The sequence below is a fragment of the Spironucleus salmonicida genome, chromosome 6 (assembly GCF_000497125.1).
Source record: "Spironucleus salmonicida strain ATCC 50377 chromosome 6, whole genome shotgun sequence".
Classification (NCBI taxonomy): Eukaryota; Fornicata; order Diplomonadida; family Hexamitidae; genus Spironucleus; species Spironucleus salmonicida.
This window is the reverse complement of record NC_090601.1, coordinates 895001-915621: the sequence shown is the minus strand read 5'-3', so window position 1 is coordinate 915621 and position 20621 is coordinate 895001. Positions and strand designations below refer to the sequence as shown.

Genomic DNA, 20621 nt, shown 5'->3' with positions numbered 1-20621 from the left:
ATTTAAGGAGCACAGCGCGCCGATGCGGTGCAGGAAATCGTCACTCGAAATCAAGGGTTCCGTAGCAGCGCGTGCTGCGTTAAGAATCTGGGCAGATTGGAGTGTTTGCGAGGGGATATTAAGCATGCGTTGTGCGTAGCGCAGCGGCGGGCGATCTGATTTTTAGCGAAAACGGGGTTGTCGGATATGTTGTTGGGAAGGTCATTTTTATATACTCAGTATATAGTGTAAATCTCCGCAAATAATGTTCTCCCCGCCGCCGGATTCGCTCCGCTATCGCTAGGTGCTCAGCGCCTCGATTGACCTCCAGCTTCGCGATTTACGGATGTCTCAGCACCGCCTCGCCTGTGAAAAGCCCATGTTTTACGATATTGGCATCTCTCGTTCCTAGCAAATGGAGGCTGATAGGCTAAGACGTGCAAACTGCAAAATTGCTTAGCCCATCGCAGCGTTCGCGCCAAAATGTTGCATTTAGGGAGATGGAATTGGCGGTTCTAAGCCCTGCAGAAGTTCCAGTGGCAGGCGAATGCTGACTCCGAAGCTAAATACGAGGTAATGAGTTTTATGCTTTAAATTTATAAGATTTTTTCGCGAATTTGGACATCAAATCGTCGTTGGAGCAGATTTATGTGAATTTTATTTGCAGAAGTAGCAAATTTGATCGGTGTATGGGGCAAATTGGTGGATAAAGTTTGCAGAAGCAGGTGTCGCAAATTCGTATGAAATGTAGATAAAAATATTCACTATGTAAATACAGACATGAATTCTTCATCCATGGTAAATGCAGTTGCTTTTTAAAACTATATTTGAGGATAGATATCCCGCCTAGATAAAACATCATTCTGGTAGTTCGTCAGTTAAACAAATTTCTAATCTGGGTTGGCTTTATAAGCAAGAATGGCATCAACATTTGGTAAAGATTGACATTAACCTCTATTTTCTTCAGAATCGTCAAATGAATCATCAAAATCGTCTTATTTCGATTACTTTTTTAACGGTTTTTTAATTTTTTTATAAGCTTGCAGTAGTTAACTTTATTATTACTTAACCTACTATTTGTCATAAGTAACAGTAAAATCTTACATTTACTACTCATTAAGTGGCACAATAGGTTTATCTCGCATCATATAAAAAGCACTTAAAAAACAATCATAGTCTTGCATTTTTAGAATGAGTAGAGCGGTAATAAAAGTAATATTATTATTTATAATTAGAGAATAGTTTTGTAAATGATAATTTTTGATGTTACTTTATACAATGAGCAGGTACGAATCTTCAACTACTAAACCTCTAATTTGATATTTTTAACTATTATAATGAATAAAAATGTAGTAAAATAGTTACAAGAACAATATCCAATTACTTATAAAAATACAAATTTACTAGTTAATGAGACAGTCTACAATGTTATACCACTCAAGTAAAAGCTATTATATAATGTAAAATAGTTTAAAAATTATAGAATTAAGTTTCATATATTGGCCCCTGATACATAGTTATATATTTATCTTGAATATCTGATTAATTTCAAGGTTAGAAGATTTATTTATCAATGGTTCAAAGTCATTATGTAATAAAATATATAAATTAATTAAGTCAAGCATCATTCCGAAATATTAATACCAGAGGTTATTACAAGCTTTCCTAATACGGATTAATTTTTAAAATTATATGAAACTGATATTGAAGAAATATCATTCTCATAAAATGGTGTGGTGTTTTCTAGAGAACTATTCACAGAACTTTTTATTTATCCATGCTGGACAAAAATTTAGAAACTAACCAAAAATTCGGTAGTATTTGATTTTGTGTTTTAGGAGTTGTTTGATTTATGGTAAGGCATATATAAGCAATGATTGATTATACTTCTCTTATTATTAAATACGTCATAAAAATATATTAACATTCTTATACAGTTATATTAGAGTTAATTTCCCACTCCACTACGATATGTCAGATTCTACACATAAAGTAGTCGTAGTTGGCTCAGGAGGAGTTGGTAAATCTTGCATTACAGTCAGATTCGTGCAAGGTAAATTTATCAAGAGATATGATCCCACCATTGAAGATTTTTATAGAAAATAGTTAGATGTCGATGGTGAAGCAGTTATGCTTGATATTCTTGACACCGCAGGATAGGAAGAATTTTCATCTCTGCGTGATTCTTATATGAAAACAGGAAACGGTTTCATCATTGTTTTTGCAGTTAACTCAGCTTCATCTTTTGATGAAACAAAGAAACTCAGAGAATAGGCCCTAAGAATCAAAGAAAAAGACCAAGTTCCTATGGTTCTTGTTGGTAATAAATGTGATATAGAGGACCGTGAAGTCCAAAGAGAAGAGGCAGAAAAACTTGCTGAAGAATGGAAATGTTAATACATCGAAACATCAGCCAAGGACAATATTAACATTGCACAGGTTTTTGAGGACGTCGTGAAAGCAATTAGGCAATAGGAACAGGCAAATGGCTCGAAAACTGCGAAAAAGAGAATGTGCATGACGCATTGAGTTGATTTATGGGTTTCTTTCTATTTAATTAATGACACGCAGCAACTGCTTTATTTGTTTCGTTAATTCTGCAAAATAAAGTGATATAACACCGCCATTATCTGAATTTGTTGCCTAGCTACACCTTTTCTTATCAAAATTCTAAAATTAGACGAAAAATTACTTATTTTTATATTCCATGAAACGAAACGTTACTTCCTGCCCAAAATTAAAATTTTCAAAATAAAAATATCAACTCGCTCAATCCAGACCATCCACGTCTTTAAACACTTCCAAACAAGCGTCAATCTCGTCAGCCGAGCGGATGATCTGCCTGGCCTTCAGTTCCTGGCAGAACGTGAGTAGGCCCTCTTCTTCCGCATCGGCGTGCACGCGGTACTCAGCGCCCTGATGGTCCAGGGGCGAGTCCAATGTAAATAGTCTGAACTACGTCGGATTCATGTCTCGTACGGCCTCCTACGTGAACTTCTCGTAGCAGAATGCGAAGAGAAGTTGCAGAAGATTGACCGAAGCTGGGATCTCGGCCCTGGTCTCGCCGTCTATCTTCCACACCTCCTCCTACATCTCACATATCAGCAGCGGCTTGCCTTTCATACTAATCTCGAATCTGTCACCTTCCCGTTCTATTTTCAGCTGGCATAGGAGTGCTATCTTAGGGCCCTCGAGAATTCGGCAAATCCAGCATGTTTACCCGAAGAAAAACAGGAACTGGCGCGCTGGGAGCTCTTCATCGGGGCGCGAGCCAGTTACACGCTCTACGCAGCAGCCACGCTGCTTGAAAAACTGGTTTTCGTAACGCATAAATAGGCCTCTGCGCTCCCACTTCTTTCCGTTAAGATCAAACTTGACGAACTGGCTTACATTTCTATTCTCCAAGCCCTTGACCATCTGTACGTAACCTTCGTAAATTTCCTTAATCACACCTCTACAAACCTAATTTATATGGATTTTATGTGGTTGGCAAAGAATTTCACAGTAGCTTCCTTCGCAGTAGCTTACGAATTTTTCAGCTTCTTAGAAATCAAATCCAATATCTATATTGCCTGTTATGAAGTAGAAATACTGTCTGATAATTCTTGCCTCCAATCTTCCCACTAACGCCTAAACAACTATCTTACCAGCCCTCCTAACTCGCTCGTTAGCACCAAAAATGTGTAAGTTCTGACCAAAAAATGTCGAATTTTCAGCGTCCAAAGAAGCGAAGAATTATTATTTTCTCTATGTTGAATAAGAACTAAGTTCCTGAATAAATTGTTCCGCTTCATTTACATCGAACATATCACCATCTTGCAGAAATTAAATAGCGGCATCTCTGACACAATGGGATGAATTATTAACTGATAATAGTGTTTCTTAGGCAATTAGTTTTCTCAAACTCTGTGCTAGCGTACATCCTAAATTTTCAGAATACCAAAAAATAATTTTATAAGTTTATAATGCCGTAAGAACATCTGGTTATGGATGATATTTAAGATAGGTTGGTATATATTTGTGTAATTTCAAATTTATAATAAACTCTGGGGGTAACAGTAAATAACGCTCCTGGTTATCATTTCTGTGGTCATACTCTAAATTTAAAAATGCTTTAAGGAAATCTATTAATTCACCATACATCGCGCAATTTTCATTAAATTAGTCTAAAAGTTCATGCCTGACATATTTTGCACGCTCTGAAATTACATCAGAGGCAGGAAAAGCTATACAAAGAGATGAAGGATCAATAGTCTTTGGTGTGGAAATTACTATTTTATCTATAAATTCAAGCAAATCGCCAAATGGCTCTGGAATAGTTCCAATAGTCACTGATAAGTCTGATTCATTTACGGATAGTTATTTTGCATATTCGAATAATACTTTACGACGAACTTGAGCAGCTTCATCTATTAACGTGAGATGGTCGGGCTCTAGTTCATATTCTTCAAAAAATGGGACCAATAAATCCCAAGTATTAAGTTCTGGATCGTCTTAATAGTCCGCATGATCTAAAACTTTTGTTAAAGATTACAAAGAATACTTAACAGCCTTGTCTTACAGCTCTTAAATATCCAACTCTGGTGTATTTGATTGTTCAAATGAATCAGTAGATTGATTATCAATTTCTTTATTCAATTATTGAATTTACTCTTGAACCTATTTTATATACTCTCTTTCTTTCTTTTATAATTTATTTTGCATTTTTTGCATTTTCTCTTACTTAGTTTTACTTTTTCTCGCACCACTAGCATGGAAACTCATACGTGTATTCTTTTAAATATGCTCAACAAGGCTCTTGTTCATAGCACTACTGTTTGCACTTTCCTACTCACTAGTGGTAACCACATTTTCGTCTTCTACAATATCATGAATCAGAACATCTACTATTTCATTTTCTTCTTCTGATATTCCGTCTTCACCTTCTCCTTAAAACATAACGTAGTCATCATCACTACTTTATGAATCTTCATTCTTTTCGTTTTTAACACGTTATTTAATATTGTCGTTTCTATTAATATCTTCAAAAATTTGGAAATATTGATCTTCATTTTCAGCATACTGTTCAATATTTTTAATACAATCTAAACTTGGAAGAACCCCTAGAAAAGATGCTAAAGCACCATTCCATTAACATTAACTTTATGGATCATTGATAATATTGAATATTTCACCAGATACATCAATTTACAAATCTCTTTGATTATTAAATTCTAATGAATTAATAGCTACTGGTTATTGATTAATTAATATAGATTAGACTTCAAGTGGAGTGCATTTGAGTAAAATGTCTCCAGTATCATCGCAGATTTGTATTAATTCATTTGTAATGAGCATTCTACATCGCTATTTATTTAAATAAACAAGCCCTTAACAGAAAACTCTCGAGCCCCTACATAAAGCAATTTATGAGGGCGTGAATACAGGGTTTGAACGATAGGCAACTTCGGGGTATTGTGTTCTTTCACCTGGAACAGTAACTCCAATTTTAATAATTGGACGCTAGGGTATATAACAGTCAAAGCTAGGCCAATCTTCGGCCATTCCTATGTAATTTACAACAAAATTTGTTAATTTGTCTATTTTTAATGGATCATCGTGAGTAAAAATAAAATATTTTTCATCAATTTAGATTGATAACCCAGGAAGGAATTTAGGACCACAGGCTAATTTAACAGCATTGATTCTACTTCGTCTAAAAGATCTTTTAGGTACTACCTAATCATCCTCACCATCTGCCCAAACGAGGCGAGTAGGTGTAAAAATTAATAATCGTGTAGTATAAGAAGATTTAAAAAACGGATGTCTCTTATAAAAGAAGCCAGAGAATAAAATTGACTCGTCAGAGTCATGAATTGATAAGCACAGTGGTGATTTAGGCAAAGGGGTTAAAGGTTAAGTTTTTGAATTCCAATACATTGTAGATTGGGGAGTGGTTCATCAGATTATTATTTTGTAATTGGATCCAATTTAGTATATTTCTTTAAAACAAAAAATATTGTTATTATATATTTATTATTATTATTAAATTTATTTCTAAATTCTAAATGTCAGATCTTGATCTACAAACTATACGCCGTTATTTAGAAGAAATGGGATTTCCAGATCTTCCAGATGAGTAAGTAATGGCCTTATAGAAAGATGTCATGGCTAGACTCAAATAAGAACCTGAAAAGCCATAATAAAATAAATTTACTAACGATTACTACGAAGAATCAGAAGATGAACAAATATATAAGAAATCTTCTAATGATACACCATCGCCGCCGAAATTATAGCAAGGCAAAGATATAAACGAAACTTCTGAGGATGAAGAGATATCAGATGATACGAAATTTGCTAGAATGTATTCAGAAAACCCGCACCAGAATTAATCAAGAAATACATAAAGATAACATCCTTAATAGTCCATTGAGTCAGATGATTCTGACTAATATGTTCCAGTATTTAAAAAACAAACGAGAAAACCAGTGGATAAAAAACCTATTAGAATGGCAAAAGAAGATTTATTAAGATAGTAGCTATTAGAATCTAGTTCTTCTGATGAAGAGTCACATTATTAACCAAAGTAATCATATCAATCTACATATTAATCTACCCTAAGAACGACAGGGCACACACGAATTAATGGGTTACTGGGCCCAAACTAGTATACGCTTTCTGAGAAAAAGAAGAGGAAAGCTGACCCAGTAAGTAATTTTCATAAATACTAGGCTAGATGGTCAATTTAAGGAGCTCCCTAAGAAAGGGCTCAAAGAAATTGGAGCAATAAGTAAAAAGGAGTTCAAAAAACATCAACTATTACTACGACTGGTAGATATTATGAATGATTATATAATATATTTTAACAATTTTGTCACATTATTTATATTTATATACAATATCTGTCAGTATCATAAATCATACCAAATTTTCCCTTTCACAACAATGCCCAAGTGTCTCTGTAAGCAAATCCCCGATATTCTTGATAGACTTGAATTGCTTGAGAGAAAAGAAAATATCTGTGGAAATAAGTAACAAACTGGATCCGCTTAACTTCAGCAGCGTGAAAGAGAACTTGAAGCTCGTGAATAAGATCTTCAGTCTAGAGCTCAGTCTCTTGAGAAGGCTGCTGTTTAGTTGTAAGAAATGGGCAAAAAGATGACTTCTTCTTAATCTGACGATTCTGAACTCAAGCAGTAAGTATAAAAATAACAGTAGGTTATTGAAGTTCTCAGCCAGATCTAAGGTTAAACTAACAAGCTTTTTTCACAGGTTTATGTGTCCCTCAGTCCTCTGCTCGACCTTCCTTAACTCCAGATCTAGGAGTAAGACCCCATGGCCTTGCTCTAAGGTCTGGCAAACCTCGCTGAAGGCTTTATGAAAGTTGCCCCTTTATTAGAGATATGTAAGAAGACAATGGAACAGGCTGAACAAGAGCAGGACTAGGAGTGATACTGCTAATTTACATCTTTTTATCAGTTTCTATTTATTATTATTCTAACTTGTCCATCTTAATACCTTCAGACAAATACTTTATTATACCACTTCAATTCCACAAATTTCCTCACTATCTCTAACTCACTTAGCCTCATAACCGCCTTTAATAATTTATAATCAGCAAATTTATCGTATCACTCTACTTATTTTATTATATCCACGGCGCTACTCCCAAAAAGTGATATTTTCACTCATTTCACCCCATAAACGGCTCGCGACACAATCTGGATTACCGGAATGGCGAACATGCTCACAATAATTCCCAGCGAACACTGCAATCCCGCCCATCCAGCTCCAAACTCGTACTCGTCGCAGAGCGCGTATGAGAATGTCGCAGAAGGCGAGGAGTAGATCGCAGCATTGATTTCAGCGCTTCTGGCTTCTATATTGAGCATTTTACAGATCAAAATGAAGACTAATGGAAGTGCAAAGCTGCGCAGAATGCAGATCAGCACAAAGGAGATTATCTGCATTGAGATCGGCGTTTACAGCACCTCGTACGAAGCCTGCGCGCGCCTTTTGGACTTCACCAAATCTGCAGCGAACATGCCCAGCGAAAGCAGCCCCAAAGGAGCAGAAATCTACGAAAAATTCTTAAAAAAATTGGAGAGGTAAGGTGGAAGGGGAGCCAGAAACTTGATATACCGTGCCAAAATATTGTACACAATTGATATAATAATAGCAATTATGAGCGGCTGTAGAAATGTCTTTTTGAGGCAAATTGCGCAGGTTTTACCGAAACTTACGGGGGCAGCCGTCTAGGCATTTTCAGCAGGCACTACATGAATCTGTGCAAACTCAAATGCCAGATACACGAACGCTAACGCGAAGCTGAATAGAACGAGCATCTGCAGGTACGCGAATCTGGCCGCAATATCGGGCCCATAGATTCCGCCAAACACTGGCAGACCAGAAAATACAGAATTGTTCAGCAGGACGATCGCTGAAATCGACGCATAGGCGTGGTATCGCTCCTGCGGCCGGTAGAGGAAAGCGAGCGGCACCACGGCCGCAAGGCCCACAATTGTAATGAGGATGAGGGCTAGAACGACCTTCATGTCATTTTTCGAGAGATCCTGTCGACCGATCGTGTAGATCGCTGAAATCGTAATAGCAAACTTGAAAGTAATGTTGTTTAGACTCTTGTAGTGCTTGCCTGGTACAAGATTTATGGTAGTAAAAAATGCACCTAGCGCGATTAAGATCAGCACTGGCGCAGAGGAGTCCAGGGCCGTGAGGAAGAGTTTTCCGATGTCCATTCGGGAAGGGTGAATACGTGTTGGAATATGTATAATCATGTAATTTATTAAGTTCATTTAAAAATTTTAAAATATTACTCAAAAGCCAAACTCTAAAATTTCTGTCTCTGACTCGGTGGGAAACAGAGATTTATATATAATTTCTTTGGGTTGGTTACTGGGGATTTCGTAGCTCAGTATTTCAATTTTTTTAAATGTTAAAATACCTTTGTCTTCGGATGACTCGATAATAGGTTATAATGATTGGGAAAATTTATTTAGAGAATATAATTATGGAGTTGCCTTCTTAAACGACTATATACTTATTGTTGACAGCAAGGGTATTCTACGTTTCTTTTGTAATTTAAGGGGTTTCATTTTAGTGTAATTGGTTTTTAAGTTAACTATAAATTTATGTAATAGTCTTTGTATCTTATAAGAAAAAATGGCTTGTAACTAAATTGATATAGAATAATGTAAAAATATACTTAATATTACTTTTGTCTTTATTAAGATGTTCTCATTAGTAAAAATAAAGTTCTTATATTATAATAAATACTGATCAGAAAATCTAGTAATTAGACATAAATATAATATACATCTATTCTCAGTTTGCTTATAAATTTAAGTAAAATCACATATAGTTATAGACTTATTGGTACATTAATTTAACGGTCAATTTTACATTACGTTAGTAACCATGCAAATGTTTAAGTTAAAATAAAGATTTAGAGCTTGCCTTAAATGATCAAAAATAAAAATATATTATCACACGTCTATTCTTATGAAAAATAATTATTTTTATGTATATTTTTTTAATAAAAATATTAGTTTTTGTAAATCATTTCTTTAAATTAGAATTTAATAGAAATATAACTTTATATTTATTAAAAAAACAATATACATATTATCAATATAAAATTTTAGCCTACTGAACAGAAACATCGAATTATACATTTGTTTTATCTGTAAAAATATAATAATTATATATTACTTATATTTACGAATATCTTATAACTCGAATATTTATAATATGTTAATTTATACATTATAACGCATTTACAAAGAAATAATCTAATTCACACAATAATTTATTTAGAATATAAAATTAGTTATTAGACCAGAATTAAATGGACGAATTTTCCGACTCAGGCGGCTCGTCTTCATCAGCGTCAAGAACCACCAAGCACTCAATTTCTCGCGAAATTAAGCTTTTAGGAGAGGATCCTCCCTTAAAATCGACTATAATGCAATTTTTGCTGACAATCCCTTCCCAGCTTCTGCCTGCGGTATCTCTTACCATCACCTTCATGTACGTTTCTTTGTATTGTGCAATGGCCAATGCTGCTAAATTTGCATTCCTTCAGCCCTTCTTCATGATTCTTACGCAGAACCTGCCAGCTTCTTTGGCGCAAAGTTGCTCAAACTCGGCCAATAAGAACATAGTGGCCGGACAGTATGCGGCGGGAAATATTTATTTCGCATACTTCTTCTTTGCAAGTTTCATCCTCAACATTTTCGTTATGGTTTTAGGGTTCACAGTCCTTAAGCCGCTGTACACTGACGAGTCCAGCTCGTTTTACGTGATTGTAATGTTCTGCGTAGCTCCGTTCTGCGAAACGCTGACAAATGCTGTTGACAAGTTCTACGAGGTAGAAAACCGTATGGGGTTGGTTACATTGAGACAGCTAGTTAGCGCATGCATTCTTATTGGCGTAAATCCGTTCATTATGAACTATTTCACTAAAGGTGATTTGCAAAACAGACAGGGACTTTACGTAGTTACGTATAGTTATCTGATAAATTATGGCGTTTTAGCTATTTGGAATATTGTCGTAATTGGAAAAATGAAGCTTATGAATGTAGAGTATTTTGGCTTTTTGAAATTTAGCATGAAAAGATTGCGTCCTTTTAGACCTAAATTTTTACTTAACATTTTTGTCACTTCCTTGTCTTCTATGCTGGTGATCAACATTTTTCCATTGTCCGTGTTGGTTGTAACTTTCATATTGTATTACATACCAACGACTAACTACGATCTGAATCTTCTGTATGTAAAAAATATGATTGTTATCATTACTCATGCTATCATTATGTCAATTCATGAGTCATTTTCTAAGAGCTTTTTCTTAATAGCTTCTTACAATATTGGTATTAAAAAGCTTACCAGAACTTACAAATACTTTATTTGGCATATTATATTTGATATTGTGTTTGCATTTCCGGTAGTACTTATTCTTGCTGTTATTAAAAAACCATTTTCAGATGCGTTGATTCCTAATTAAGTTAATCTTCGTAGAAGTAAGGACTATGAACTTGATTAATCATAGGATGCTGTTTTAATTACAGCTTTATGCACGTTATTTGGGCTTTTCATGCAATTATCTAATAGCATGCTTCAAATTGAAGGTAAACAAAAGTTAGCTATGTTAATTTAGATTCCATCTATTATTTTTGTTTCAGCAACGCCATTCATTTCATTAGCCTTAATCGGTCAATCAGCACCTCTTTACCAAATACTAGCTATTATAGAATTAATTAATTTTTCAATAGGCTTACCTATGGTAATATTCTATGGCCACAAGTATAAAAATTTGAGTAAGGCTGAAATCCTGAAGAATGAACAGCTTGCGAAGCAAGATATCACATCTAGTGTAGTTGACGAAATTCGTCTAACTGTGACTAATGCTTTCTTGTAAGATGGAGAGGAGGAAGATCAAAATTAGGCAAGATAAAAGTCCAAGTTTAATGGTGATATCCGCCTTACTATGACCAATAGAGAAAAAACAGATAAACTTCGCACGAACACATAATTTATCAGTCTCGCAAGATAATTTGGTAGTAGCATGGCAGGACCAAGCATGTTGAATAATTAGAGCATTAATATTAGAGAAAGTATAGCAGATGACCGAATCAGAGCTAGTTAGCTAACTAGAGATAGCGTTATCGACGATAAAAAAGGTGGGACTTCACTAGAAGCTCACAACACTGTTAACTTTAGTAACATTGGCTCGCTAGATAAGTGATGATGAAATATTTACTCAAGAAACGATTTTACTTTAAAAATAAGCTGTCAAACAATTTCAAAACTACTTTACTAACCCGCCGAGCCAAATTCAGTCCAATTTTCATAAATTCATCTTCTATATTATTATATATTAGTCTCTCAGTGTTACTATCCTTAACAATTTAAATTCTAAACATTATTATTTTATTATTATGCAATAATATATATATATATATATCGCTACTCCATACTAGCAAAATCGATTTAGCCAAAATCAGGCTAAAAGCATCCTAATCAAAATCGTATGCTTCCCCTCAGCATCGACCGCGGCCTCTGGATTCCCTCATTGCGTCCGTCGAACGAAATCTTCACGCAGCTTGCGCCCTGCTACGCCGTTAAAAATGTGGCGGATTTGGAGCAATTTGACGCACCCAGCGCATCGCGTGCGCTCGAGTACCGAGAAGAGCGCTGGCAGGTCTTCGTAGAGAACTGCAGCGAGCGTCTGTTTTTAGCTATTTTCTCCTGCTTCATTTCGTACGCCTCCAGGGACTCCTGAACGTGCAGGAAGTAGAGCTCGCTGATATCTCGCTTAAGCGCAGGCATGAGCGTGCCAGAAATTACGTATGCGTTAGACAGGTTTTTGTCCATTTGAGAACAAAAAGTTTTGTACAGATTTTCGATATTAGGCCGATTTGAAGCACAACGGTTTCTTTTCAAAAAACTGACGTTGAATAATATCTAGATGTACTAATTAGTGATGAATGACAATTTGAAAACCTCACACTATTTTTAAAATTAAAACTCAATTTATTACATTATTATAATGTAGGTAATATATAATGAACTAAAAATAAAATGATATAAATATTATATAAATATAGTATGTATATATTTTTTCCTGTAAAATTAAGAAAACCAGTTTAACACAGTATATATATTGTATAGAGTTGTAATGGGTGCCCCTGAGGCTAAACGCAAAATGAACAAATATGAATCTAACTCAGCACAGGAAGCATCTCTTTTAAATTGAAATCATGACTCGTAGTCGTAGCGACCATTTCACTGCAGAAGCATCCGGCTCATATGCCGAGTCTCCGCATGTACCACGAGCACAGCGTTATGGAACACACTATCGCCACATTGTCGTGCTGGTTCGTGGTGTAAATCTCTACGACGACACCGAGGGCGCTCAAAACTGTACCCCGGATCATGTGCTCACCAACGAGTGTCAGTGCTGCAAGACTGCTGAGGAAGAATAGTACGCTGCCGCATAACGTCTTTCCCGTGCGCCGCGAGAGAGCACCACCAAACCCAGCAAATCCGTCGCCGGCAGACAGGCAGAACAACCCACATCGTAGGTCTTCACCTCCTCCGAATAACATTGCGAGGGGAAGCAGCGCCCACAGGACTGCGTATTCGATAACACCAACGATTTGTGTACCGCTTCCCCTCTGAATCAGGCTCAGAATCGGCTGAATGCGGAGTTTTCTGGCCAATATAAATACGGAGGCTGCCGCTAGCTAAATCATAGATGCCAAGAGCGCGGTTGCTAGGCTGAACTAGATGCGGCAGATGCTGAGGTAGTAGATTGGGCCAACTGTAATGTGGATACACTTCCTCACAGAGTTTTGTGTAGCATGCTGCACAGATAACCAAAATACGAACGTTGCGAGCACCAGGAGCGCTGTTCGTAGTATGTCGTGCATTCTAGCATACTAAAATATTGTATATAATTAGTATAACAATAGTTTTTATTAATACCGTATAAATAATTTAAAGACTATAAAATACTCAGTTTACAAAATTATTCAATGGAGTATACTATAAATATTTTTAAATATATTAAGATAATCATATTTTTTTCATTAATTTACTCAATATAATAATATATACTTAATATTTTATCAACTCCAGTCTACATTCACTCAAACCCATCAAAAACGGCACCGAACCGCACCCGCACGTCTAGCGCTACCGCCCTCACTCCTCCCATCTTCTACTCATCCTTCACACCCTGCAACATAGAAAATGCATCCCGGCAGTCTCTCGCCTCCGCAAACTCGAATGAAAAATCGCTAATGCCGACATTGAGTTGGACCTCAAAGTCGCTTGTTAGATTGACAGAGTTAATTTCAGCACGTATGAACCGGAGCTCCCCGAACTGAATGAAATCAGCGAAGATATTGAGGCGGACGCGCCGGCAGCGATTCAGTACCACACTGAAAACTCCTATGAAATTAGAGTTGCTCAGATCTGCGAAGTAGCGAGAAGCTAGTATGAATGTGTATGTATCGTATTACACTCGCAGGAGGTTACGATGTGCGTTCAATGCTAGTCTCACTTAGGAGAGTGGCTGAGAGAAAGCAATACAGCGGTCAATATAGACCGCAATACGATATTCGTCCGCGTATAATAATGCTAGTTTGCACTAGTTCTGACCGGTGTAGAGTTCAACTGGAATTATCATTTTGAAGATAATATTATAAATATATAATAATATTTAATGTGGAGTCAAAGATGATTATAATGTATTCTAGTTAGTATATACCAATGATTTAATAAAATTAAATTGTAGTCTGTTCTCGAATCGGTTTAATATTTAGAAATAATAATAATTGTGGACAAAGATCTGCAATTTTGGATAATTTACTAGCCAAAATAAGTATATTTCACAGGTATAGTGTGTTATGTAAAGTTTCAGATGTGTTCATTTTAGAAGTTAAAATTGAACGGTCATTGATACCGCTAAAAAGGGTCAGAAAATTTATAATGTTAAGAGAAAAACTAAGTTTCTTTATTTACTCTATTTAAGTGATATATTGATAAATATGCTCACTTGAAAACTTACTGAATCAACCTCAGTACCTCTTGGTCTACATCTCTCTCATTGTCTCTTGGCGTGATAATAATGAAGTCTTTTTCTTTCGAGAACTGTTATGGCTTAGAGTCTGCTAATGGTAGTGGAACTAGACTTCTCCTAATGCAGTTGTGATAAGTATTTTTACACTACTATATGGTATACTCTGAAAAGAGCATTTGTACTTATACCCAATTTATCTATTATTTCTAAATAACATATTATTAAACAGCATTAACTAGATCTTCTTTCTCAAATATTGTCCAAGCAGCTTTGGTCATTTTAAAAAATTGTATATTACGTATAATATTAAAATAAACTAATATATGAATTTATGAGTTTCTCTTTTTACGAATTTAGTAATAGGGTAATATAAAGACTATATTAATATACTTAATTTAGTCTGAAACTAATTTTATTATTAAATAAATGCCTATAAAAATTCACGTTTATTAATAATAAAAAGATTTTACTATTTATGGATTATTCTATATAACTACTTGTTGATACCACAAATATAATAAGTAGAGACCATATCATGAAAATATTTATTACATATATTAAGAAGTTTACGTATTCTTAAATATAATGTTTTGTATTTTTATAGATAAATATCAATCTCTTTAAGTGTTTATAAATATAAATAGAAACTCACGATTATCGATCACATAAAATTGCTACTATTTGTTTCTGATTCAATCCCATATTTATCTATGCGTAATTTACTGCTTTAAAATACATCTTTAGGAACTTTTTTTTAATAAATATCTGATTATTCAAAAGATTGTTCTGAATAATTAACTGATGAAATTTCCTGTAATATAGAAATATTTAAAAGCTATAGCCCATTATTTAGATCCTCAATAAGTATTGATTTTATTTCTGTCACACGATCTCTTCTAGTTTACTATTACGAATCCATTACTTATAGAGGATTACTATCCTATGATGAATATAATTCTTAAAAAAATGGTGCATATTGTTTCTCTAATTACTGTCGCTACTTTTCCCAGCATGACCCCATTTCGTAATTATATTAATTATATTTATATAATAGTGAAATATAGATGGATTATTATAATTAGATAAAATATATATTTATATCATATTATAGTGTATTATATTTAACTATAGTATACTTTTTCTTCTTCTCAAAAAAATTATTTTATCAACTAGCAATTTTATAATATTACTACACTGATCCACTAGATTTTAGCTTTTTCTTAATCTTGTTATAATCAAAAATATAAATTTATAGATTAATATGTTTAAGCCGGTATAATTACTAAACAAAATATAGTTTAAGATTAAATATACTATTATTTCTAGTGATAAATCTCATATTTACAATATATATAGAATTTGTATAATAAACACTACCCTAACTTCAACTAGCGCTTAAACTGTACTATAAGATTCCTTAATCTTTAAATTAGGAACCTAAATAATATTATTACATAATATATACTAATATCTGTAAATGTCAATAAAATATATAAAATCATTTATTTTATTCTTTATTATATTTGTAAAATATTTCGAATAAACTAAAAAACTTTTACTACTATATAATATATTTAAATAGAATTATTTTTTAACATAATTCTCATAAATGATCTTCGAACTACCTATTTTTCCTGCTTCCTCCTTTACATTTGATAAGTTAATATCGTTAGTCCCACTTTTTCAAAATAGTATAACTTTTAACACAATACAGTAGATTCCCTTCATCTATATGATGCTAATTTTCTCGATCCTACCTCTCTTTATCGGAATTTTTACGCTCCTTTCGTGTAATGTATGTTTTTGCTGTAAATGCTGCTCCAAGAGATCCAGAGCACCGGCTAATTGCTTAAATAAGTCTTGCTACTTCATTCAATTCTTTTTCATAGCTCTTATGCTGCTTCAAATCATATTTATTTTCATTATTGGCTTTGCGCTAAACTTTTATGGCCTTGGTGACGATGTTATAACTAACACAAAAGCCTCTGTTGATTTAGCTTATAGTGGGGTCGATGATGTTCTAGCTAATTTAGGTTTCACACCTGGTGTTTTTTCTAGTTACATGAACAACGACAATTAAAATCTACCTAAAGAAATTTCAGAATTTCCACCAATTATTGTTGTTTAAAATATTGGAAAAGATGTATTTACAGAACTTGCGAATTTCATTGGAAAAGTTCTTGATGTTCAGATGACTGATGAACAAAAAGTAAAATTTGACATATTTATAGGTAATATAGATAATGTTAAGAGTTTAATCGCTAATGTTGGTACAACAGTGTCAACTACTGGAAAACATCTTCCATCTTAACTTCCTGCGGTAATGCTTCCTGATCTTTCAGAATTTACTAAGTATTTAAAGCCATTCGACTCACCAGATTTAATTGTTTTTATATAGGAAATGGAAAAAGCAGTTGGAATTGACATTACCTCTTAATTACCTTTGCCTTTATCAACTTTTCTTTCTGATAATAATAAATATCCTGAGATTTTAAAAGCATTAGGAATGGAAAGCATTTTAGAATATTTATAACCTGACTTTATTTAATAAACTATGAAACCTCTAGTTGAAGAACTCTCGAAAATTAAAGATGAAGCAACACCTTATTTAAATATTTTAGATTTATCATTTAATGATATTTTACTATAGATGCTTAGCTTAGGGCCTTGCAATCCAATTGGTGGAGTAATTTGTAATTTATTCGATTTACCAGCTCTTATGAAATAATATAAATTACCATAGTTTATTTAAGATTAAGCCAAAAATCCAACTAGAGCAATTCTTATAGTATCACTGTTGATTTGCCTGCTTATTTGCTTGCCAATATTAATTCAAATTGGTGTTTTCATCATTAGGTTTGTCAAAAAGAATCCTAAATCTGGTAATGTTCTTACTAATAATATGATGCGAGGTTGTATGAATGGATTATTCTAATTTATTTTTGTCATTCTCAGCTTTACATTAGTGGCAGTTTTCAGTGCAGTTTTATCAATACTTACTATGAATATTAGTAGCAGTTACGATGAAATGATGAAACTAGCTAAGTTATAGACAACATCTTTTTAATTTACACCACCTACTATAACTGGCATTACATATACACCATCTACGTTAAATATAGATTATTCTAGTATTCAGAAATTAAAAGAGACTACTAAACTGTAAATAGATATTGACTACAAAAAAACTATCCCGAAAGTTGGCGATCTTGAATTTAAACAGAATATAACAATTTAACTTATTGACTTACCTATCTTAGCCTCGGAAACTATACCTAACTATATTGATATTTTCTAGTTTAATGACAAAACTTTTGATACATTTTATAAAGAGGATCTTATTCCTAATATTAATAAGATAGTAACTCCTTTAGAGTCATTTAATTTCATTACAGATAATATTACACCTTTGATCTAATAAATATAACAAAAAATTGGCGTGGATAATAATGGCAAGGTTATAACAGGTTCTCCACTAGACTAAATATAAACTTCTTTTAACGCAGTAATAGCTAAGGTTCCATCATTTATAGGAGACGGAAAGCCTATATCTTAAGATTTAATGCCCGTTGACAGCAGTCTAAAATTTTCTGTATCTGAAGCAGAGGCTTAATAAATCAATGCATTTACTGCTATCACTACGGGTTCTAATTTAGTTGCACCATCTGGAAACCCTAATGCAGGAAAACTTACAGTTCTCTATATTGGGGCTGCTGCAGCAATTGCTGGGCTTAATTCTGCTTCTAAAGAATAAATTGCAGCTAATTTCTCAGGTAATACTATTTTTGTAGATTATATTGAGCTGACAAATTAAATGTAAACTAATACTACTATTTTTGGAATTCAAAAGTCTTTAATTCAGTCAGATGCTTTGTTATTATAAACTGAATTTGATGATCTATCTTCTGAGATTAAAACAAGGATAGGAACAGTATATTGCACAGATCCTGTTGATGATGCCTGCTTAAGAAGAATTGCAGGTACTTTGAAGGCTGTAGTTACACTTAACACTTTTGATGACAAAACTACTCTGTTTATAGATAGATTTGTCAACGCTGGTGGACTTGGTTCATATCTATATAACCTTTAAATTTTCTAAAATAATGCTACTAAAGTTACCACTGCTTAGTATAATTTTGCACCTATTGTAGACATCGGTTTTAGTCATATGAATAATTTATTAACAGTTTAATTAGTAGATAAACTAAAATAGTTAAAAACCATATCTACCTTATTAAAAGTTTTTACGGATGCAATTAATGCTATATTAGGTATATTTGCTTCAAATAAAGCTCTTGTTAGCCCAAGATTAGTATATTCCTTATATAATATTGTGAATAATGCTCAATCCCAACTACGAGCACCATTCAACGCGATTGCGGTCCTAGCATTCTTAGGAGTTGTTATTTGCATTGGTGGTGGAATAAGTGCAGCCCTAGCACGTAAATAGGTCATAGTTTAAAAAGGAAATCTTTAAACTAACGTAGCTGTTGCTTTCACATGATTTTCTTTCTCTTTAATTAATAGTTTTTTGATATAATTTATAATTATTATGAAATTATTGAACGCAAATTGGCTAAGTAACATATATATATACATATTCCATTTGAAACAATAACACTTAAATCAGAAAATAATAAACTGACTCACATCATCATAGGCATAATCACCTCGTCGCGGCCAATCTCCACTCTATAAGGTATATTACGTAAACTCTGCAGTTTGATCTTAGGGAGGTTGGTTTAGTCGAGGTGGATAATACTGGGGCGTACGATGGACTAAACCTACATAGGGGTGACAGACAAAGCGAAACCCAGCATTATTGGTGGAGTGGTCATACTTTCAGTTTATATTACATTATTATGTATAAATATTCTAGGTAATTATATTTATAAAACCACAATTTAATAATCCTGTAAAGTAATGGTCAATACGACTTTATTTAGTCCTTATAAAGCCAAAAACTCGATTTTTAATTTCTTAATTATTTTTATATTATGATTATGAGATTATAATATAACTCCAACTATTGTGTTAAGAACTCAAATCTACATCTAAATCGTTTGCTGCCTGTATTTGTACATAATTTAGTATATTTAATGTTATAAGTTGTTGAAAAGTACTTTTATATTACTTTATTAGGATTGCCATAGCTTATCCTATTCTTTTAAATTTTTTTAAATTTGTTGTTTACTTAAAAAATCGTAATTTGATTTTTATAATAGAGAGATGAAATATACTATACTTTGATATAATATTGGATATATATTAAAAAATATATTTGTACTTCTATATATAATTTCCATTTATATTATAGGAAAAACACACTTTCATCTAAGAATTTTATTCTTTTATTTGATTAATAAAAATATTAACTCTACGTTAACTGGGATATTCTCAATAATACGAGAAAGCTACACGAATTTACTTCGATAATACAAAGATGTAGTCTATTTTATCTAGAAATATTGTTTAACATATTATACCCTCTTGTTACATATTTAATCTTATTATAATATATAATTGAAGATTGCAAAAAGATAAAGTTAAATATATTATATTATTATATTCATAGTATATATAATATAAATGCGCCCCATTCCTATTTTAAAATGGAAAACCCTTAAACGCTTTTAATTATTTGTTCCATTATTATTATAACAATGTTTACATCACTTATAACGTACTTCTTTAACAAAAAGAACCTTCCTGCTATTGTAAGATTGCGTATGTGTGCTAAGTCTTTTGTTTTATAAAATATTGCTCCTAATGTATTCAAAGCAGATAAATTCATTATTATTGTTGGTAAGTACTCGAATATATTTATATCTCCTATTGCACTTAAATTTACAGAAATGCTGAAGATTGAACGCCTCACAAACAATTCAGGTATAATAATAACCAAATCTGGCGATCATTCTAAGCTTTACAAGAGTGTATTTAAAGGCCTAGCTGATGGTGCGATTGGCAAATTTTAAGTTTTTGAGACAGAAACAGGCAAAATTGGTTATGGAAGTAAAAAACTTGCGAAATAAGAAGAATTTTAAGGCAGTATATT

At 33.3% G+C, this 20621-nt stretch overlaps 18 protein-coding genes across 18 annotated transcripts in view; 8 read left to right on the top strand and 10 right to left on the bottom strand. All coding sequences in view use genetic code 6, as the record gives it.

The window, feature by feature from the left end:
* Positions 1-22: 22 nt before the first annotated feature.
* On the top strand, positions 23-559 carry SS50377_26133 (uncharacterized protein; the record flags this gene model as incomplete). The annotated part of the gene is made up of 1 exon (XM_067909950.1): positions 23-559. The coding sequence occupies one exon, from the start codon at positions 23-25 to the stop codon at positions 557-559; it is 537 nt and encodes a 178-aa protein (XP_067762706.1).
* Positions 560-740: 181 nt separating this feature from the next.
* SS50377_26132 (uncharacterized protein) lies at positions 741-1163 on the bottom strand (the record flags this gene model as incomplete). The annotated part of the gene is made up of 1 exon (XM_067909949.1): positions 741-1163. One exon carries the CDS (start codon positions 1161-1163, stop codon positions 741-743), a length of 423 nt encoding a protein of 140 aa, XP_067762705.1.
* A 66-nt stretch (positions 1164-1229) lies between these two features.
* On the top strand, positions 1230-1856 carry SS50377_26131 (uncharacterized protein; the record flags this gene model as incomplete). Its single annotated transcript, XM_067909948.1, has 1 exon — positions 1230-1856. One exon carries the CDS (start codon positions 1230-1232, stop codon positions 1854-1856), a length of 627 nt encoding a protein of 208 aa, XP_067762704.1.
* A 94-nt stretch (positions 1857-1950) lies between these two features.
* SS50377_26130 (Ras-related protein Rap-1b) lies at positions 1951-2508 on the top strand (the record flags this gene model as incomplete). Its single annotated transcript, XM_067909947.1, has 1 exon — positions 1951-2508. The coding sequence occupies one exon, from the start codon at positions 1951-1953 to the stop codon at positions 2506-2508; it is 558 nt and encodes a 185-aa protein (XP_067762703.1).
* A 240-nt stretch (positions 2509-2748) lies between these two features.
* Positions 2749-5898, bottom strand: SS50377_26129 (uncharacterized protein; the record flags this gene model as incomplete). Its single annotated transcript, XM_067909946.1, has 1 exon — positions 2749-5898. The coding sequence occupies one exon, from the start codon at positions 5896-5898 to the stop codon at positions 2749-2751; it is 3150 nt and encodes a 1049-aa protein (XP_067762702.1).
* Positions 5899-6026: 128 nt separating this feature from the next.
* SS50377_26128 (uncharacterized protein) lies at positions 6027-6809 on the top strand (the record flags this gene model as incomplete). The annotated part of the gene is made up of 1 exon (XM_067909945.1): positions 6027-6809. The coding sequence occupies one exon, from the start codon at positions 6027-6029 to the stop codon at positions 6807-6809; it is 783 nt and encodes a 260-aa protein (XP_067762701.1).
* Positions 6810-6906: 97 nt separating this feature from the next.
* On the top strand, positions 6907-7413 carry SS50377_26127 (uncharacterized protein; the record flags this gene model as incomplete). Its single annotated transcript, XM_067909944.1, has 1 exon — positions 6907-7413. The coding sequence occupies one exon, from the start codon at positions 6907-6909 to the stop codon at positions 7411-7413; it is 507 nt and encodes a 168-aa protein (XP_067762700.1).
* Positions 7414-7649: 236 nt separating this feature from the next.
* Positions 7650-8774, bottom strand: SS50377_26126 (Auxin efflux carrier; the record flags this gene model as incomplete). Its single annotated transcript, XM_067909943.1, has 1 exon — positions 7650-8774. The coding sequence occupies one exon, from the start codon at positions 8772-8774 to the stop codon at positions 7650-7652; it is 1125 nt and encodes a 374-aa protein (XP_067762699.1).
* Positions 8775-8795: 21 nt separating this feature from the next.
* Positions 8796-9074, bottom strand: SS50377_26125 (uncharacterized protein; the record flags this gene model as incomplete). Its single annotated transcript, XM_067909942.1, has 1 exon — positions 8796-9074. One exon carries the CDS (start codon positions 9072-9074, stop codon positions 8796-8798), a length of 279 nt encoding a protein of 92 aa, XP_067762698.1.
* Positions 9075-9826: 752 nt separating this feature from the next.
* On the top strand, positions 9827-11722 carry SS50377_26124 (Transmembrane domain-containing protein; the record flags this gene model as incomplete). Its single annotated transcript, XM_067909941.1, has 1 exon — positions 9827-11722. One exon carries the CDS (start codon positions 9827-9829, stop codon positions 11720-11722), a length of 1896 nt encoding a protein of 631 aa, XP_067762697.1.
* A 275-nt stretch (positions 11723-11997) lies between these two features.
* Positions 11998-12351, bottom strand: SS50377_26123 (uncharacterized protein; the record flags this gene model as incomplete). The annotated part of the gene is made up of 1 exon (XM_067909940.1): positions 11998-12351. One exon carries the CDS (start codon positions 12349-12351, stop codon positions 11998-12000), a length of 354 nt encoding a protein of 117 aa, XP_067762696.1.
* A 431-nt stretch (positions 12352-12782) lies between these two features.
* SS50377_26122 (Transmembrane domain-containing protein) lies at positions 12783-13409 on the bottom strand (the record flags this gene model as incomplete). The annotated part of the gene is made up of 1 exon (XM_067909939.1): positions 12783-13409. One exon carries the CDS (start codon positions 13407-13409, stop codon positions 12783-12785), a length of 627 nt encoding a protein of 208 aa, XP_067762695.1.
* Positions 13410-13624: 215 nt separating this feature from the next.
* Positions 13625-14170, bottom strand: SS50377_26121 (uncharacterized protein; the record flags this gene model as incomplete). Its single annotated transcript, XM_067909938.1, has 1 exon — positions 13625-14170. The coding sequence occupies one exon, from the start codon at positions 14168-14170 to the stop codon at positions 13625-13627; it is 546 nt and encodes a 181-aa protein (XP_067762694.1).
* A 365-nt stretch (positions 14171-14535) lies between these two features.
* Positions 14536-14841, bottom strand: SS50377_26120 (uncharacterized protein; the record flags this gene model as incomplete). Its single annotated transcript, XM_067909937.1, has 1 exon — positions 14536-14841. The coding sequence occupies one exon, from the start codon at positions 14839-14841 to the stop codon at positions 14536-14538; it is 306 nt and encodes a 101-aa protein (XP_067762693.1).
* A 383-nt stretch (positions 14842-15224) lies between these two features.
* On the bottom strand, positions 15225-15584 carry SS50377_26119 (uncharacterized protein; the record flags this gene model as incomplete). The annotated part of the gene is made up of 1 exon (XM_067909936.1): positions 15225-15584. One exon carries the CDS (start codon positions 15582-15584, stop codon positions 15225-15227), a length of 360 nt encoding a protein of 119 aa, XP_067762692.1.
* Positions 15585-16172: 588 nt separating this feature from the next.
* On the top strand, positions 16173-19067 carry SS50377_26118 (Transmembrane domain-containing protein; the record flags this gene model as incomplete). The annotated part of the gene is made up of 1 exon (XM_067909935.1): positions 16173-19067. The coding sequence occupies one exon, from the start codon at positions 16173-16175 to the stop codon at positions 19065-19067; it is 2895 nt and encodes a 964-aa protein (XP_067762691.1).
* Positions 19068-19209: 142 nt separating this feature from the next.
* On the bottom strand, positions 19210-19383 carry SS50377_26117 (uncharacterized protein; the record flags this gene model as incomplete). The annotated part of the gene is made up of 1 exon (XM_067909934.1): positions 19210-19383. The coding sequence occupies one exon, from the start codon at positions 19381-19383 to the stop codon at positions 19210-19212; it is 174 nt and encodes a 57-aa protein (XP_067762690.1).
* A 792-nt stretch (positions 19384-20175) lies between these two features.
* SS50377_26116 (uncharacterized protein) overlaps positions 20176-20621 on the top strand; it is a gene marked incomplete at both ends in the record, with an annotated part of 510 nt that continues 64 nt past the window's right edge. Inside the window, one exon of the mRNA XM_067909933.1 lies at positions 20176-20621. This exon is cut by the window's right edge and continues 64 nt beyond it. Within this exon, the coding sequence (XP_067762689.1) occupies positions 20176-20621 (446 nt within the window).